Here is a 19,220-nt window from a genome sequence, read left to right as displayed (position 1 = left end):
CACAGACTGGCAGCGGCTTCTCCAAGGTTCCAGGCAGGAGTCTCTTTCAGCCCTATCTTGCAGAAGCCAGGGAGGGAACTTGGAACCTTCTTCTGCTCTTCCCAGAGCAGCTCCATCCCCAGAGGGGAATCTCTTCCAGTGCTCACACTTCTAGTCTCCCATTCAAATGTAACCGGGGCAGACCCTGCTTAGCTAAGGGGACAAGTCATGCTTGCGACCACAAGAATAGCTCTCCTCTCTTGGAACTTGGAACCTTCTGCATGCAAGTAGGCAGGTGCTCTTCCTAGAACAGCCCCATCCCCTAAGGGGAATATCTTGCAGCGCTCACACTTGTACTCTCCCATTCAAATGCAACCAGGGAGAACCCTGCTTAGCAAAGGAGACCGTGCACGCTCTCTAGGCGGAGAAGCATCTGGCCTCACTTGCTGCAATTTTTTCCAAACCAATATATGGAGCAGGGAGTGACCTCATCCCAGAGGAAGCAGGAAGGATGCACCTTGACCCAGAAACCCTGATGCGGCAGAGGGGACAGCAAGGGAATCCCAGAAGCATCATCGTGGGCAGATCTATCCCTGACTGACAGGTCTATCCCTGACTTGTGCTAAGGGACTGACAGATCTATCCCTGACTTGTGCTAAGGGAGGAATAAGCTGCCCCAAGATTATCTGCCCTTCCACCAAAGAACTTAACTCAGGGTAGTGTGTGCATGAACACCCCCACAAACCGATACACTAAACAGAAGCCAGGCAAAGTGTTCTACAAGACCAACTGATCCAAGCCCTTTGGGAATCAAACCCCCCCCCCCCCGCTTACATTTTATAGACTTGCAAAAGAACATTTTTCAATTTGGATTTACTTGGTTATCCTTCACTTAAGAGGGGTTGAGGATGCTACTGAGCAGGCAATTTTTTGGGGGGAGGGGGAATCCTACTAGCAAATCTTTATCCCACCAACAGTTCTCTGCTTTACACAAAAATATTGGAAAATGGTGTTACAACTGTTTTAATCAATGTTAAGAGGCACTTGCTCTTTTATAGACATGAAGCCACAGATGATGTGGGACGAGGGGACAGAGTTTCTGTAAATGATAGCTTGAGAATTATTTGGTGAATTGTTTAAAATCTCAGCAGGTAGTTCTCAGAATTTCCTGCCTCCTATCCAGCCCCCAAGAATCTTCAGAGAATATTTTGGGACACATTTGTCCCAAGTCTAATTTCAAAGGAGAAATGAGAACAGAACTTGGACCGGTTGGTGCCTTTGGTGGCTGGCCAGTCGGGGGTACTTGAAGGGTGAATCCCATCAAACCGTGGGCAGGGAGAGCAAGGACACAGACGTCTTAGTGTCCCACTGTGCAAGGCACCACTAGGCAAGCTGATCACATGGATTATCTTGCCAAGAGACAAAAAGAAACTTACCGCACCTGCATGCAACCCCAAATCCAGGAGAGGGACAAGAGACCTTTGACAGGACAGTATCAGGTGACCAGCTTGCCTACTGGTTACATGCACAGCGGGGTATGTGACCACTGAGCACACTTGCACACCACCTGCTTGCAGGAAGTACCAGGGTCCCATTCCAAACCAAGTTGGCGGGTTGCGCATATTCTTTTCCTGGAACATCGTGTGGTGTTTAATACACAGTGTGTGACATGGGGGAGTGTTGGTGACAATGCTTATCTTGCAACAGTGGTGCCCCCCCCCCCAAAAGAGCCTTTAGGTACACCTCTGGTGATAAAGGGAGTCCAAGTTAAGTTTCTCACACTCTTGCAAGGAAAAAACACATTAAAAAAAAAAGGGTCATGAGTCACAGACAGGTTGAATCACAGTCTATGGGGAATGTTCTTCCTGTATGCAGTCATGCCAGACTAATGACTAGTCACTAGTTGTTTGCCTGGATCCTAGATGATAACTGTGTATTTAAATGCCACACTTCTGTATCCGGCTGGAGTGGCACCAGAGCATGGAACAGGCAGGCAGTGGGCACCAAATACTAAAAAAAATGCTGCATCACAGCAAGCTGCGAGTTCCTTGCCCTTCTGACCATAAAACTGTCCTTGGAAATGCCCCACGTTCTCAAAAGCCAAGGACCCTGGTGGCCAAAGATTTAAGGGCGACTGGAAAAACCAGAATTGTGCAAGTGTTGCCCTATTATGCAGATCTACTTAATCGGCATAATTTAATCTACTTAATCGGCATAAGTCCCCCTTTACTTGATACAGCAGTTCTTTCAGCACAACCCTCTATGTATCCCTAATGTTTGGTTCCGCCTAAGAGACATAAACACCCGTCCCCATTTAACACCCACCTTGAAAACCTCCAGAACTGGTCTTGTGGTAGCAAGCATGAATTAGCACCTTTTGCTAAGCAAGACCCACCCTGGCTGCATTTGAATGGAGGACTACATGTGAGCACTGTTAAGATCTTCCCTTCAGGGGATGGGGCCACTCTAGGAAGAGCACTTGCCTGCTTGCATGCAGAAAGGTCCAAGTTCCCTCCCTGGCAGCATCTCCAAGATAGGGCTGGGAGAGATTCCTGCCTACATCCTTGGAGAAGCCTCTGCCAGTCTGGGTAGGCAAAACCGGGTTAGATGGTCCAATTGCCTGACTCAGTAGATGGCAGCTTGCTATCTTCCTGTCAGTGAGATCACCACTATGCAAGACTGCTGGGACAGCTGAAAAGCAATTACAGAGTCAGGAAGTGTCTCCTAAATTTTAAGACAAGAATGCCCATGAGACCAGACACCCTAGGATTCACCCACTGTGGTTTAGAACTAGGGTTAGTCATCCACGGAGTGCTGAAGTTCTGAAAGCAAACCTTTTCAGTGTACACACTTCAAGCTGTATAGAGAAAAGGCTAGGAATGAGTGAACACAGAAGCAAGGCGTTTTTTAAATTTTATTGGGGGTTTAAAAAGGTGTCTATTTCTCCAGCAGGGTAAGTCACATTTGAGGATTGCAGGAGTTCAATTTCAGACAAAGGAAGGAAAAAAAAAATCTGCTTTGCATTACTTCACTATAGCTCAAGTGTTTTAATATTTAAATTGAATTTTAGTAATATGCAAGCCAAGCTCAGCTTCAATGCAGGATACACTATATGTAAGATCTGCCCCACATTCATGTTAAGTTTGGTTTACATGGAGAAAGAGAGAAGACAAATATTACCAGAAGGCATTCGTTCGAATCAGATGAAAAGGAAAAAAAACAAAAACAAAAAACCAGAGCAGAACTGCAAAGTCTATTCTCCCACCCCAGCCCCAAAGCTAAACACATCCCCCCTACCCACCCACCCACCCAATAAAGATAGCGTCCTTCCAGAAGTCATGACCAATGGAAAAAAAGTCCACACTGGAGCTTTAACAAAGTTGTTCTCTACCTGCCCATCTACTGGGCGATCTCATCATGCAGTCTTCCATCGTTTTGGCAGGAGGTTGAATATATTTCAACAGTAAATACGGGTTTTTATTTCATTTTTTTAAAGCAGTAAAAATTAAATTCAAAGACAAGCACACACACCATTAGTGCAGCTGGATTATCAAAGCCTGCTTTTTCTCTTCACCAGAAGAAAAATGGCACCAAAAAATATTTTTATTTCAAATGCTTGACAAATTTTGTTCCAAGGAGCTAGACTGAAAGCAAAGCTTCAAAGCATTAACGAACAGAGGAATGTCGTTACATTCTACGTAGGAGGGGTGGGGAAGAGAAACTTCACACATCAAGCTCCACTCGTTTCCTCTTTTGGAAGTTATTAATCCATAGGACAAGAAGTCTTTGACCTGCTCCATCTAGCAACATAGGGCGGGCACCCGTTCAGCCTTCTGGAGGAGTCAACTTACCACTATCAAGACATCTCAGTGTTTAGTGAAGCGCCATTAAAAAACCATACCCTACTAATTCTGTACACCTATGAACTAATTCCAATTTCAGAGTGGGGGGTCGGGGGGCACAAGGCGGTGGTAGCAATAGAAGTGTTTCTCGTTAACACGGCCATCTGTCCATTCCAGGCTGATTGCTACCCAAAACTCAAGCTGCTCTGCTCACAAGATTGGTTTCGTGATTAAAACATCCTCCTAGGCTTTCCAAGTATGACTTTTTTTGGCAGAAGATTTCTCTTTTTACTATCGTCTCGGACACTACTGCGCACGCCATTCTTTAAGTGCAAATTCTTAAGAGGTGGAAGTTAGTTCTAGACTGTATGCAAGGAACTACAAGTTTCACAAAGAAGCCCTATGGTACTCTTAGATCAATAGTAGTTAACTAGTTGTACGTACAACATTGGCAATCTTTAGAAAGCATGTCCGTTAAGACTATGCAACATGAGACTGAGGTTGGGCTTAAAAAATAAAAATAAAGTCACATTGTTTCCATGAACTGCTAGCTTCTAGCCACAGCACCACACGGCGGTTTTAGAAACTCCCAAAGCTGGTAATTAGCAATACTTAAAAGCTCTACAAAGCAAAAAAGCAACATGCTTCTTTTAATGCATGTTCACTGCCTCAAAAATTGTTGAGCACCCTGCATTTCAAGCCAAACACCTCCTTCACAGCAACCTAGGACATCAATGCCAGGAGAATTCAAAGCTCAAACACTGTCTGTTACTCCGCACGGGCCAACCACACATTCACAAGCACCTGCACGCCGTTTCCTCTGGCTGCAGGTGCCCCAAATGCTCAAGGAAGATTCCCTGTCTGCAAGGGCCTCCATCCAGACAGACCCAGATCCATGGGGAGCTCTCCCAGTTACGTGAAGTGAGGGAAGACACTGGAGATGAAGGCGATCCATCTCTGTACCTACATTAATGGTGTGCAAAAAGCATCTTGACCGACCACCTTTGGGTCTAGATGGGCAGGTCCAGCGGTATTCAAACTGAATTACTCACAGCCAATGCCACGGACATCAGCTTGAATACCTGCAGGTACAGTAAGGAGGTGGCGGTGGGCAGCCACCACTGGAGGAGAACCAGGTGTGGCTGGGGACTTCTACTCCGGTGTCTTCCATGACAACTCTAGTCTTCTGACCTCCCTCATCTATCCATTAGCCAAACATTCTCCAAAAGGATAGCAAGTCAAGGTTTTAGCCAAGAGTTGCACCTCAAAGTCTGTTTTACTGAGCACACTGTGGGTGGCCAACAGGACTTTGTCATCTCTTCTCCGTGGGTCGCAGGAAAGTCTTGCAAACCTATGACTGCGGCTCTGGGGTTTTCCAGTCTGTGGTCTCTTGAGCCAAAACCACTCCACATGCATGTTTTTAGGCTAATTTCCCAATGAAGCTTCTCTCGTGGCATCCAAAGGACCCACAGCTTGATCCAAGTGTGAGGCAAGACACTAACCAATGCACAAGGTGGTTCAGGAGAGATTTCCTTAATAGCCTGCAAGTCACACCCACAGTGGGGGCAGGGGGGCACAACCAGCATCCTCTCAGAAGTGGCTCTCACCCACCTATTTCACTTCCATCCATTCCACACTAATAGCTTCTTCATGGGAAATGTACAATACATACCTGCAGTACCAGAATGCGATTCTTTCCCTCGTTCTGGCAATTAATGCAGAGTTATGCTGATTGCCTCTGATAACTCAAGTGTAAGCAAATCGACTGAAAAGACTCACCTAAAACCTATCTGGGAAAGAAGAGGTTGGTGCAGCTACTCCAGAATTCTAGTGTACAAACCAAACCCAACGAAGATCCTTTGAGTATTGATTTAGTAGCCATTGCATAAACCATTGTAGAATCTCTATACATTTACCACACAGCCACCAACAACTGCTTTTGAAACTTAAAAAAGGGTACAGGCCAATACGTATTATAACTTGCACACTTACTATACAGAAATTGTGCCCAGTAGAGCTTTAAAAGGAAAAAAAAAGATAGATAAGATTCAGGAAAGGAAGCCTGTAGGTCTTACATGCCAAGTCATGGTTTTGACACTGTTGTAAAAAAATGGCAATACTGTTGAAGCAAATATTTCAACACGGCAAGAAAGAAAGGACAAAAAAGCATTTCTATAACCAAATAAACATCTGATATTTCCTTTTCCCTTTAAGAGTACAAGTAAGGTCACTTTTAGCCTTGGAACGGATGCCTGTTCTGCCTCATGAGCTTGCTAGCTACTACACAACATGGGAAGTCCTCTGCTAAAGAATCTAATTTGAAGAAAGCTGTCGTTACAAGAAGAATCTACCGTCAGTACGTAAGCTTTCCTTTATGGCAATTATTGGATCTGTGTGACTCAGGAGGAGGGTGCCTCAGGTTGGTTTTCCCCAATAGTATGCTGAGGACCCAAGTGGCTTTCAAGCAGCATGGTGGGGGGGCGAGGGAAGGTCAAAGGATTTGCCATTTAGATCATACGATTGCGTTTATGGGTCGGGGAGTCCGTAATGCCATCACCGCACTGGGCTGAGGTACGCTTTCTAGTTCCACCATTGTCCAAGTGGAGTGCCATTTCTTCGGATATGAAAGTGTTCAAGTCAACATCATGGAGTCCATTTCTCCTTCGACTACTGTTGGAGCTGCTGCTCACGTGAGTGGGAGAGCCCGGGGTACTGGAGCGAACACTTATGCTAGCCATCGCACCACTGAGACCTAAGGGAGGAAAAAAGAAAGCAGCGGTTAGGAAAGGCATTCCCATCAAGAGATGGCGACAGACCTCAGTCCAGCCCAGGTATTCTGGTTGCTGCTGTGGGAGGCTCAATAGAAAGCAGTCCCCAGAAGAGTGGCTCTCAAAGAGAACCTGGCAGCTAAATTTAAAGGCCTCCTCCCAAGCAAGAAGGGTGAAACCACAGATTCAAGACCTGCTTTTTCAGAGGACGGCAACAACGTCTGCTTAGACATGTTCTAGCTACTCCAGTCTGATCGCTTCCTTATTTTGCCAGAGACCTGTTCAGCCGGAACAGAACTGGGCAGTGATTGCCAGAAAGATGGTCAGGACTGTGCCCGTTTTGCTCCTTGCCTCTCAGTGGGCTGGCAAGCAGTCCAATCTAGGAAGTGTAAGGCTTAACATAAGGACACAGAATCGAACACAAGGACAACACCAAAGGAGGTGTGTGGGTGTGAAGAGACATGGGACAGGACAGGCCCAATTCAAGATTGCCGAGGGAAGAGCATGGTGACAGGCACCCTGATTGTAATCCACAGAAGGTCCTGGGAAGAGGACATGCATTTGCTGACACATGGCAGTGTGCGACAAGTGCATTTTTGGCACAACCTACAGTCCTAGTATGAAGCAACTATAGACACCAGATTGACCATTGTAGAGCCTGCTTTATGAAAATGTTCTAGAACTGGCTAGATAGTCTAAGCCCACTCACCCTCAGCAGACTTGGCACCTGCTAGAGTTGAACACTCAGAATGGCAAAAGCACAATGCAAGAATCAAGCTGGAAACCATTTCACAGCCGTTTAGCGCCCAAGCAATGTCCTCCAACCATACACAGCTCAAAAACTGCAAACTTGAATAGTCACCAATATGACGACTCTGCTCCGCCTTATATTTATATTTTATTTATTACCAGTCCAATTCAGACATCCAAGCCCTACAAGTTGGGACATGTGGGCTGACCCTGCGCTCACCTCCTCCCCACCTCCTGGTTTGCAATGACCATTTTGTGGTATTTTGTGTAACAGCAAGCTACGATTACTGCAAACCATAACTGAAAACCATGGTTTGCACTTTGTTTCCAGGTCCGGCTAGGGGATAGCCACAGTCACCAATCCCAGTGTTATGGCAAGCTACTGCAACTGAACCACAAAGCAAAAGGAGGGAATCAGAAACCCTATTCACATGTTATGTTCAAACACTTGCACAATCTGTGTCGAGTATGCACAGTACATTTGTTCACATGTTACACTGAATGCAGGCACAGTGGTATACTTTGTAGCTGTATTCTGCATTTCAGGGGGCCTGTAACCAGGTTTGCTATTAGAACCAATGCATGTACAGTCATCCACACAAACACGTGTACATGCACATGCAGACCTCTGAACACAGGTACAGCTTGATGACTGAACAGAAGGAGGAGAGTGAGAGATCACAGTGCAGAGGTCAAAGACATAGCTGAGAGCCAAAATGCATTCACATCCAAGGCAGGCCACTTGGTGAAATAATTAAACGAAAGAATGGATCTTCCAGTTGAAGCATCCATCACGGATATGAAGCCTGACAAAACAATGAGGTCCAATTACTCCGCTTCAAGTTTTGTACTATGATATTTGAGCTTTATCATCCAACACAGCTGTACTCCACTCGTGGCATTCTCTTCCTGGCAAGCACAGGTGTGACAACATTGTCCTGCAAGTCAACAGTACTCTGGGTCCAGGAGAAGTCACACTGCGTCAGCACCACCCTCTACAGACCTTTGCGATCCTTTGTTTTAACTGAATGGTTGGATTCCATTGTTATGGCTAATGCCAAGTGTGTCAACTGTGCCCAGTTCAGAAGGCAGTCAAGACACCAACGGAAGTCTCAGCACCTTCCTCTTGGAACCAAGAACTACACAGAACCCTGCAGCAGCTTATAGACAGAAATACACAAGACAACTCTTGGATCAAGTAGGGCGTTTCCAACACAGACTCTCAAAGCGCGCGCACAAGCACACATGCACGCACGCACACACACTAGTCTGTAAATTGCTCAAAGCCGTGTGTTTTGCATCTACTCACTTTTAGGCCCAACAATGGCAAGAGGTAATGCTGACTGCCATTTTCAGGACCTGGCCACACATCCACATATGAGAGGAGGTCTCTTAGCTCACTTCCGGACTAGCAAAGTGCTTCCAAGCAGGGTCCAATCAGGCAAGGAACAGTGCCCTTCCCTGCCAGAGACCGTGATGGGGGACTAGCGGAGGTGTAAGGAGGGCTAGCGGTCTCCTCCAGATTGGCACCTCTGCCTCAGCCAAAATGTCCCAGACACACAATGCCGGGGTGGGGCTGTGGGACAGGGCCCTGGGTGGAGGAGGAGATTAGCCAGCTTAATTACCTTGGAGTTTAGCTCCATGTGCTTTCCCAAGTTTACACTAAATTAACCTGCGGCTGGATGCCTCTTCAGAAGCGGTCCCCAAATCCATCCACCACTGGAGACCTGCTCCCACCTCTGGCCTAGAGACACCAGCACCACCTCTTCTGCAACCTGCCACAGGAGGGAGGGAGGGAGGGGAGAGAAAGGAGACAGTTGTGCAGGGTACAAGACCCCCCAACCCCTCGACACATACAGAGAATTCAGAAGGCTTGCATTGTCTCTGGAGAAGGCGGCTTCTACCCAGTCCACAGCAAGATAACTCTCCAACCCCTCCCACATGCCATGCAAAGTGAGGGGAGGCAACGACCACCAGTAACAGCTGGCGACTCAGCCCCAGTACGTTTGGGAGCCATGCCCTCAAGTCAGCCTGCCAACACAGTCTGCACTGCAAGTCTGAAAGCTTCCTACCAAGTTGAAGACATCCGAGGGATCAATCCACAGCAAATGGAACTTATGCTTCGCACATGGGGAGTGAAGCCGAGAACTAAACCCTCGTGCGTCGGGGACAGGCTCCACTCAGGAGCTGAAAAGGCTGAATAAAGTAGTTCCTGTTTGGTAGGTACAGCGTTCTGTGGTGAACCAGGCAGAATGTATACATTATTACCCACCACCACTCCACAAAGTGGAAAGCAAGGATCCAAGTTAATCTTGCTTGCCATGTGTGTATAAAAGCCCCAGAGATAGCCTAAGAGCGAGTGTGGTGTCTTGATTTAGTATGCTGGACTAGGAGTGGGGAGCTCATAGCTGGGTGGGGGTCTTTACACAGACGCTCACTGGATGAGCTGGGTAAAGTCACTCTCAGCCTAACCTACCTCACAGGGTTGTGAGAATGAAGGGGTGGAGCAGGACCATGTACGCCACCCAAGCTCCTTGGAGGAAGAGTGGGATACGAATGCATCGAAGTGTGCACTCTGTAGGCTTTCCCCCCAAATAACTTCCTGATTGTTGCAAGCTCGTTGCTTGCACTCTGTGTCTCGCCTTTTCCTCCACCCATCACGTGCGCAGCATGCCTTGTCTTTTAGCAACAGGGAGTCCCACACCTGTACTGCCAGCATTAAGAAGCTCTGCTGCTGCTGCCAAGATGGCAAACAATCAGATGCAAGGACAGCTCAAATGATTCAAAAGCAGACAGAGACCAGAACCAAAAGAACCACCAGCAGCTAGTTCTGTATGTCCACCAAGGTCCTGAGTTTGCTCCTCTCCAGCAGTGCCCCCAGCCACTGCCTCCTACCACACCACGGGGGCTACTTTGGAACAGAGGAGACTTTCCAAAAGCAGTCTGCAATATGGCAGAAGGGTCTTCCGTTCAGGACAATGACAGAAACCCACCAGGCAAGACAAGCCCTTCGTGGCTTGTCCCAAACAGCTCTTTGGATGGCAGCCAACACAAACTGATATGCTGACACACACACACACTACACAAGGGAGGCATATTTCAAAAGGTGAAGAGAAGAAATTCCAAAGAGGTCCCAAGACCCTCTTTCTGTGAACTTCCCCAAGAGATAACCAAGTCCTCGGCTGCCAAACTCTCATGCACTGAGCAAACTGTCCAAGGCATGCCAGGGAAGCACATCTCTCAAGGAAGCCAGTTCACATATCTGGGCACAGTGGGACAGCCCTAAGTAACGGAACTGGCTGTATCTTGAGTACTTCCAATATCCAGTCCTGCACTGGAAGCAACCCAAGGACAAGCGTTCTCCTTACCATTACAAAGACCTATGGATGACAGAGGACCTCTCTAAACTAGTACTGCCTACTCCAGTAGCAGCCTCCAGGCTCCTGGGTGGAGAGAAAGAGGTCTCTCCCACCCACTGTTCCCTCTAAGGTGTGTGCGTGCACAAACCCCCAGGCCACGCCCACCGCCGCCACCGAACTGCCTGGCACCCCGTTTCCCCCCTCCCTGGCCACCACCCCCCAGTTGTCCCACTAATTTTTTTCCTCTCTGTGCAGAATGAGGTTTGTTCTGGGCAGCAGTATAAAGGCAGTGTGTGCACACCTGTAGTCAGAATGGGGCCTTCCTGGTTCAACCTGAACAGGATCTAAATTCTACTAAGTGGACATCCAAAAACTTGTGTGCACACCTTAGAGGGAACAGTGCCGCCCACCCCCTCCTTCTGGCCAGGCACAGCAGGAGGGGGAAGAAGCTCACTGCCTGCCATCCCACCACACAGCATAGCGGTGAGCTTTTAGATGCTACAAAAGGAATAACTCTCCCCTCCTTCCCCCACTTTCTCTTCCCTGCTGCAGGTTAATGTATAGGATGATATATTAAAGTTGGTCAGCATACTCCTGTGGGTAGGTTCTGTAGAAATAGCCTAAACACATGGAATTATGGCATTCTTAAGTTACTTTGGTGCTGAGCCTTTCACTTTTTCAAATGTACATATATAATTTTGCAGCCTAGAAAAATGTTTGGATTCTGTGGATGCTAAAAGAGGCCTGCAGGTTGTGCAAACATCTCTCGGGGACCGGTTTTGACATTTTAAAGACTTAACTTGGCCCTAAGCACTTATCTTAAGGACTGCCTACTCGCTTTATTTATTTACCACCAAATTGTAATATCTCAAGGTGGCTTATTTATAACCAAAACAACTGTTTATAGATTTTTAAAAATTATACAATGTAAAAGTTTAAGAATTTGCACATCGTGCTTTGCACAATGCTTTATTTCTTTCCATGTGTGTGTGACACAGTTCTGTGCACACACTGCCTTGATACTGTCACCCAGAACAAAACTCTTTCCACTCACTGATAAAAATTAGAGGAAATACTGCTCCCACCTACTCTCACGCTCTCATCCTTTAACAGGAAGAGCTACAGATTTGAGCCTGAGACCTTCTATATGCACAGCAAGTACACTCCCCCAAGCTGTGACTCCTCCAGATTCCTACAACTCTTCCCACACAACTGAACACACAAGCTTAGATTCGGAATCCAACAAGTCCTCCAAGAAGATCATGAAGGAGAAAGCATGGCTTGTGTGGTGGCTGCCAGGTACACTCGGCATGTGGCAAAGCATTGGCTGTGCTCAGGCAGGAGCTCAAGGAACTCATCCGGTATCATCATCAGCACCAGTTAAGGAGCCAAGTAGAGCATGGAGGATCAGCACCACATGCACAGCTCTTGGCCGGCTGCCATGGGCCAGCAGCTGTTGACAAAACCCCAATGGCATCCGGGATTAAGTGACTGACTCAGAAAAACACTCCCACTAATCTAGACCATTTCCAGACAAGGTTCTCCTAACTTTTCAAAAAGAATACACACCAAACAGTCCAAGGTTTCGAGTTTGCCAACCATGTGGTCTGTTTAGTCCCCACATTGCTGAGATGCTTCAAGTACAACCCCTCAGGAACACACTCAAGTAACCTGTACTCCACACACCTTGCAAGCCCAGCAGGTTCTCCGAACTGCATAGGTACAAATGACTCCTCGGAGACCACAGGCCTACCATCTGCTGTGTCTGAGCACTGGGACTAGGTTGTGAATTCCTTCCAGTGGCCTCCTCTGGGCAAGTCTGCCAACCCTACGGAAAGCTCAGCTAAGGACAAGGCTTGTGGAACAGAAGCTGCAACTAGACTTGGAAGATAATATCTCCCCATACATTAATTAAAATGGGAGAGACTATTTGGGGGAATTGTTCTATCCATTCCAGCAGAGACATCCGTGAAGGTTACAGCTAACGGATGTCCTATTCCACATTAGCCTTCCTAGTTCCAAGAAGCCACTCAGCAGTGGCAGCTCGACCCGGTGGGTGGCAACCAGGGAGAAGACGGCCCTCCGCCCTACCCTCCACTCTTCAGGGGAGCAGAGTCAGAAGCCACCAGCAGCCCTGCCTCAAAGTGCCACTGGCTGGAAATGGCCAGCAGCATCTACCCAGAACGGCAGTAGGGAGACTCCATGGGACTGGGGAGAAGAATGGATGTCTATCCCACCACCTTCAACCATTTAGGGGGTCCAGGTCAGGAGATACCATCGGCGGACAGCAGCTGTGGCATTTAATACCACAAGGGCAACATCATCTACCTATCCATCCAACTTTATTATTAGGAACCACTCTGAGAATCCTTAGAATTGAAAGGTGTTTTATATACACACACAGACACAGACACTGCAACAAGTAGATAAACATTCAGAAAAGTTACTCCCACCTTATTCCAAGAGACAAACTGGCTTCTTGACAGTATTAGTTTTGAATATGCCGTATGCCATGGATTCAATAGGGGGCCAACCTTGAGTTCTATTTCTCAGACATTAATTTTCAAATGACATAGGCTTTGTGATCCCTGGCTACTGTGGCTGGTGGGAAGAGGGGAGTTGTAGCCCAAACACAGTTGGGGAGCCACAGTTGAGCAGACCTGCAATATAAATAATTTGACCCTATGGGGCAGAGGACTGGAAGGTTGCCAGTATATCACCAGTTTTCAAAAAGGGATCAAGGAAAAGTTACAGGGATTATAGGACATTTAGTTTAACATCTGTTCCAGGTAAATTGATGAAAAGCCTAGCTAACCTTTTGGAGTTTGAGAGTGCCAACAAGTATGTGTATAGAGGTGGTCCAGTGGACATAGAATACTTGAACTTTCAAAAAAGCTTTTGACAGGATCCCTCAAAGGCTCTTGAGTAAATTTAGAAGTCAAGGGATTAGGGGATAGGTTAATTCATGGACTGGTAACTGACTGGATAGGAAACAGAGGGTAGGAATAAATGGGCAAATTTCACAATGGAGAGATGAAAGAAGTGGGGTCCCACAGGAATCTGTACTGGGACAGTTGCTTTTAAATTTATTCATAGATTATCTAGAAATAGGAGTAAGCAGTGAGGTGGCCAAATTTGCATAGGAAACTAAACTAGAGTAGTGAAATCCAGAACAGATTATGAGGAGCTCCAAATGGATCTCTCCAAACTGGGTGAGTGGGCAAGTGGAAAATGCAAGTCAATTAAGTATAAAGTGATGCACATGGGGGCAAAAAATCCTAACTGCACATATACACTGATGGGGTCTAACCTGACTTAGACTGACCAGCAGGGGGATCTTGAGGACATGGTGGACAGGACACTGAAAATATTGATTTTGTGCAGCAGCTGTGAAAGGCAAATCCCATGATAAGGATCATTGGGAAGAGGACTGAAAAAAAGACTGCACTTTTAATGCCTTTATACAAATCTACGGTGCAACTACATTTGGAATAGTGTGTGCAGTTCTGGTCACCATCTCTCAAAAAGGTGTTGTACAAATGGAAGTACTTTCCTTATGAGGCAAGGCTATATCATCTGGGGCTTTTTAGTATAGAAAAAAGGCAACCAAGGCATGAAGGAGGCTTATAAAATTATGGCATGAAGAAAGGAGAGAGTTCTTCCTCTCTCAATACTAGAACCAGGTGTCATCGCCTGAAACAGGCTGCCATAAAATTTAGGACAGGAGAAACTTTTCACACATTGCATAATTAGTCTATGGAATTTGCTGCCAGTGGATGTGGTGAGGGCCACTAGCTTGGATGGCTTTAAGCAGGGCTTAGACAAATTCAAGGATGACAAGTCTAGCAATGGCTACTAATCCTGATGGCTACAGGCCACCTCCAGCCTCAAAGGCAGGATGCCTCTGAATACAAGCTGCAGGGGAGCAAGAGTAGGAGAGGGGACATGTCTTCATCTTCTGGTTGTGTGGCTTAAGGCATCTCATGGGCCACTGTGAAAAAAGGGTGCTGGACTAGATGGGCCTGATCCAGCATGGCTGTTCTCAGAAGATCTCCCGACCCCAAACCACTGGGTGCAGTGGAAAAGCCTGGCACGCTGGATGGCTCTGGTTTTTCAAGCACTGAAAGAGGAATGGTGTGGCTAAAGGGAAAAGCCTACACCCTCACGCAGGCAAACTCAAAACCAGAAATGGGAAAGTGCCATCACCATCCTTTTCTGGCAATCCCAACATTAGTTGTCATGACAAAGCAGAGAGACTTATAAAGCTGCAGGCTGGAGTGATGTTCCTCTACTCTCCCACAGAGAACCGTAGTTAATGGAAGCCTTCAGATTTATACCAGAAGTTCAAGTTCTTAAAGTAGTCCTCTAATCTCTCTATGCTCAAAACCAAATGATATCACTATGGGGCAAGACAAACCTGAAAAGCCTGTTGCTGGAACAGCCAGACCTAGCCTGGTACAGTCTAGTATCCAGAATCCAAGTCCCACATTAGACCAATTGTTCAGTCAAAGCTGGAGATTAAAATCAACGCAGGACAAGCATGAGCTCTACACACTGAGCTACAGGCCACGCCCCAAGACAAAAGTCTCCATTCTGCCTCCCTCAAGCTAAACCCCAAAGAAGAAACCTTAAGGAAAAGAACTCCCTGGGCCATTTTAATTGTCTTAAGGTGGGGAAGCACGAATATCCCCCCCCCCTTTGTTAGATGACGTTTCTTGTGGTACTGGGCCAGAGGGATGGATTGCCATCAGTCAGAGAGGCTAGGCTTCAGCGAAGTCCAGAAAGAGAGGCTATCTGCCCCAAGACCCTCTTGTACTGTCAGAAGCAGAGGTTTCTTCTCACTTGCACTGTACAGGCAAGAAGCAGCTTAGGACAGCAGGTTAATCACAGGAAACCAACCCCAAGAGATCTGCAACAGATATGTCTAATCCATCTCCACTGAGCCAGGGGTTTGTTTTAAGAAAAGGGGGAAATGACACTCACCTGCAAGTCACACCCCATTGTTTATATCGGTCCTACCAAGTTAAGGCTTGAAGCTGAGCTCTCCTCCACAACTGCAGAAACAGATGAGATCTGGAAGCAGAGCACACTCTGCCAATCTTAGAGTAGCAGCAGCAAAGTTGTGGGGCAGTGGGTGGAGAAGAGACACTTTCAGAAGTGAATTGGAGCCGGAGGGGGGGGTCGGGGGCAGGCACAAAGTACATCAACATCTATTCATATATCTGCAAGCATTTATAACGCCTGCTAACCAAGCAAAGAGGCACCTTTTAAAAATGTTGATTCTCTTTACTTAGCAAGGGGAGAGCTACTGGCACTATCCAATCCCAGAACAGCATTCCTCCAGTGGCTGTTGCTGGTGTTTACCTTATGTTTCTTTTTAGATTGTGAGCCCTTTGGGGACAGGGAGCCATTTATTTATATCTATGTAAACCACGTTGGGAATTTTGGTTGAAAAGCGGTATATAAATGACATAGTTGGTTTTCCAGAGTTCTTGGCCATTTAAATGTTTTAACTGTTAATTGGTTTTATGCTGTTTTTATAGTTTTGATTTTAATTGTTCTGATTTTATGTAAAACGCCCTGAGCCAGTTTTGGAAGGGCAGTATATAAATTGGATAAACAATAATCTTAGTAACTCCTAGTTGTCTAGCAACAGCAAAGAGGCTCTGCCCACCCCAGAGGGGGGAACCAAGAGTAGGTTTTTAAAAGAAAGGACTCTGCAAGCTCAATTCTAATGTTGAAAGCCAACTCTCAGGCTGAACACGCATTCCGAGGCACCCACTTCACCCATGCAGTCAAGTAAGGTCAAGCTCTTCACTGGGTCAGTGAGAGAACCCCATCACTTGCTTGTGGAGTGTGTATGTGTTGCATAAGCTTCTTGTCCTAGAGGGGAGCAATGACTTTAGTCACATAATGCCCTTCTCAAAGGTCCTCTGGCTTTGGCAAGCGCTTGTGGTAGTGCAAGATGAATTTATTTAGAGCACATGGTATAAAGCTGCACCTTGTTCATTAAGCGTGTGGACCACGGTTTTGCATAATCGCAAGCCATTCCATAGGACAATTCAAGCAGAGGTAGGCAGCCTCCAGGCTTGTGAAGTCTACTTGGTTGACTAGAACTCTGCAGTCCACCCGAGTGCAAGATGATGGTTCTAGAGCAGTAGTAAAGCTAAGGAAGTACAGACAGGATTAGTACCTGGAGGGGAGACAGTTAGGGAGGCCCACACTAGAGGCTCTAAGCTTCTTCAAAGGAACAGCCGACACGACTTGCTTCAAGTGTTTTAAATAAAGTCACAGAAAGGCACACCACAGAACAAGTTAGACTCTAGTAGAAGAGGGGCCTGCAATAGCCGCAAGTGTCACTTTAGGAGAATGCTATGTCCCTCAAACCCTGCTGCTGGTTTCCCATTGCCATTATACCAGCCCACTTCTCCAACCATGGGAGCAGCAATCACTTAAAAACCAAGTGTCTGGCATTTGAGGGAGCTCTGAGAAGCAGCCTTGTCTTTTAAAAAGGAAAAAACTAAACATCCCCATCCAAGTCAACACAAGGTTTTGATTCCTCCATCACCAAAAGGGCTCCCAAAGCTAGATGCAAACTCATCTGACTGCCAGCCAACTGCAGATTCCAAATTCACGCCAGCTTAGCTAAGAAGAATCAGGCACCACATTAACAAGTAGAGCATAGCTAAGCGCCTTCCCTCCTGCTGTTCAGGAAAAGAGACGCTACTGTCACCAAGGAAAAGGTCTGTAGAGGCACAACTTCTTATCCATGGAATGCTACCCTCAAGCTGCTTCTCCAGATCTCATTCTCAACTCTCTCAGAGGCTATCCCTCCAACAATCCAAACTCCAAAGCTTTCATAGGAACACAGGAAGCTGCCTTATGCCGAGTCAGACCCTTGGTCCATCTAGCTCAGGATTGTCTACACAGACTGGCAGCAGCTTCTCCAAGGGTGCAGGCGGGAGTCTCTCCCAGCCCTATCTTGGAGATGCTGCCAGGGAGGGAAATTAGAACCTTTTGCATGCAAGCATGTAGGTGGTCTTCCCAGAGCAGCCCCATCCCCTAAGGGGAATACCTTACAGCGCTCACACGTCTCCCATTCAACTGCAAACCAGGGTGGACCCTGCTTAGCAAAGGGGACAATTCATGCCTGCTACCACAAGACTAGATCTCCATTCTTGAGGCACCCACTTTCTGTGTCTAAAGCATGGAAAGGAACATGACAGGCTCCTTCCCATGTTGAATACACTCTGCTGGATTGCCTATCTTTTTTTTTTGGCACTAAAAGTGATGAGACACCACCAAGTAAGGAGCACCAGTTTTGATATCACACACCCTGCAGATATCAGGGCTGAATACAGACATGACTGAGCCTCCACTCTGGTCATGAATTAGGCAGCAAAGCAGCAATAAGTCCCTGTACAACTAGGTGCCGCTGTACACGATGCAAGCAGAGATGGCAACACACTGAAAGTCCCTGTGTCTGGAGGTTAAGTTTCAAAATGCGGCAGCAGCTATGAACGGAGTTAGAGACCACAGAGAGGCATGCACCTTTAAACCATATTCCCAAGAAAAGAGACAGGACCATTACCATGGAGGGCTATGGCTTCTCGGAAGGGCTGCAAGTCCGTCTCCACAGAGGAGCTAGTTTCTGTCGGCGTTGCTCGGTTAGGGGATACTACAGTCAGTCTTGGGGGAGCTCTAGAGTTTCGAGGAGGAGGGGCTTTCCCACACAGGAAGCTGATTAAGTCTTCTCTGCGAATAGTTCTTCTGCGCTTTTTAACCCACGCCAACACGTCCTTATTGCGACGCTGGTAGCCAATATGGATTCCTACATCGAAACTCCGCTGGTGGGCATCCACACTTTCTGCAAGAGAGAGAGACAGACAAACAGATTGGGGGGGGGCGGGCCACATACGGCATTCATCAAGTCGCTTCCAGAGACCGATCCCACACGGGCCACTCAAAGTGCTTTTGACCTCTCCTATGCTGTTGATATGAACATGTAAAAAGACAGCTATGGAAAAAGGCTCCATATAAACATGCTAAAAATCCATTGGTGGCACTGCAGGGGGAAACAAGCCACACGTCGTATTTCAACTTTCCGGGCACTTTGTGCAGCTTCTGTGAAGCCGTCAACCTAAAGGAGCAGGAGTCTTCGGTCACTTACAAGAGCCACTTAAAGTTTTAGAAAGCTGTTCCACCATCTGCTTCCTTCACAATGGATACTGCTACATGAACCCCAATTCAGAAAGCTCTGGTGGGTGGGGAGAAGAGGATGACACCAAGTTCAGGCCCCGCCCACACACACACACACACACACACACACACACTGAAGGAAATGTTACCAGGCCCTCTGACACTTGCTTCCCTTCCTGAGAACCAGTGTTCGCTCTAAGGCACACACTCAAATGCTTTTCCATTTCTGCTCAGTCAATTTTAGATCCCACTCGGGCTGAAGCAGGAAAGTCCCATGTCGAATGCACATGCACACACTGCCTTGACACTACCGCCCAGAACAA

The 19,220-nt window shown here is 47.0% G+C and overlaps 1 protein-coding gene across 1 annotated transcript in view; it reads right to left on the bottom strand.

Annotated features, from left to right (window-relative positions):
* Positions 1-5,678: 5,678 nt before the first annotated feature.
* The window catches only part of HAPSTR1 (HUWE1 associated protein modifying stress responses), a 23,359-nt gene continuing 9,817 nt past the window's right edge, over positions 5,679-19,220 (bottom strand). The window contains exons 3-4 of the mRNA XM_053276411.1: positions 18,290-18,565; positions 5,679-6,573 (exon numbers count right to left, since the gene is read on the bottom strand). Of these exons, the coding sequence (XP_053132386.1) occupies positions 6,329-6,573; positions 18,290-18,565 (521 nt within the window). The 3' untranslated portion in view covers positions 5,679-6,328. The remainder of the gene's footprint in view (positions 6,574-18,289; positions 18,566-19,220) is intronic.

Source organism: Hemicordylus capensis, chromosome 13 (genome assembly GCF_027244095.1).
Source record: "Hemicordylus capensis ecotype Gifberg chromosome 13, rHemCap1.1.pri, whole genome shotgun sequence".
NCBI classification, from domain to species: Eukaryota; Metazoa; Chordata; class Lepidosauria; order Squamata; family Cordylidae; genus Hemicordylus; species Hemicordylus capensis.
This window is presented reverse-complemented; position numbering and strand designations above follow the sequence as displayed.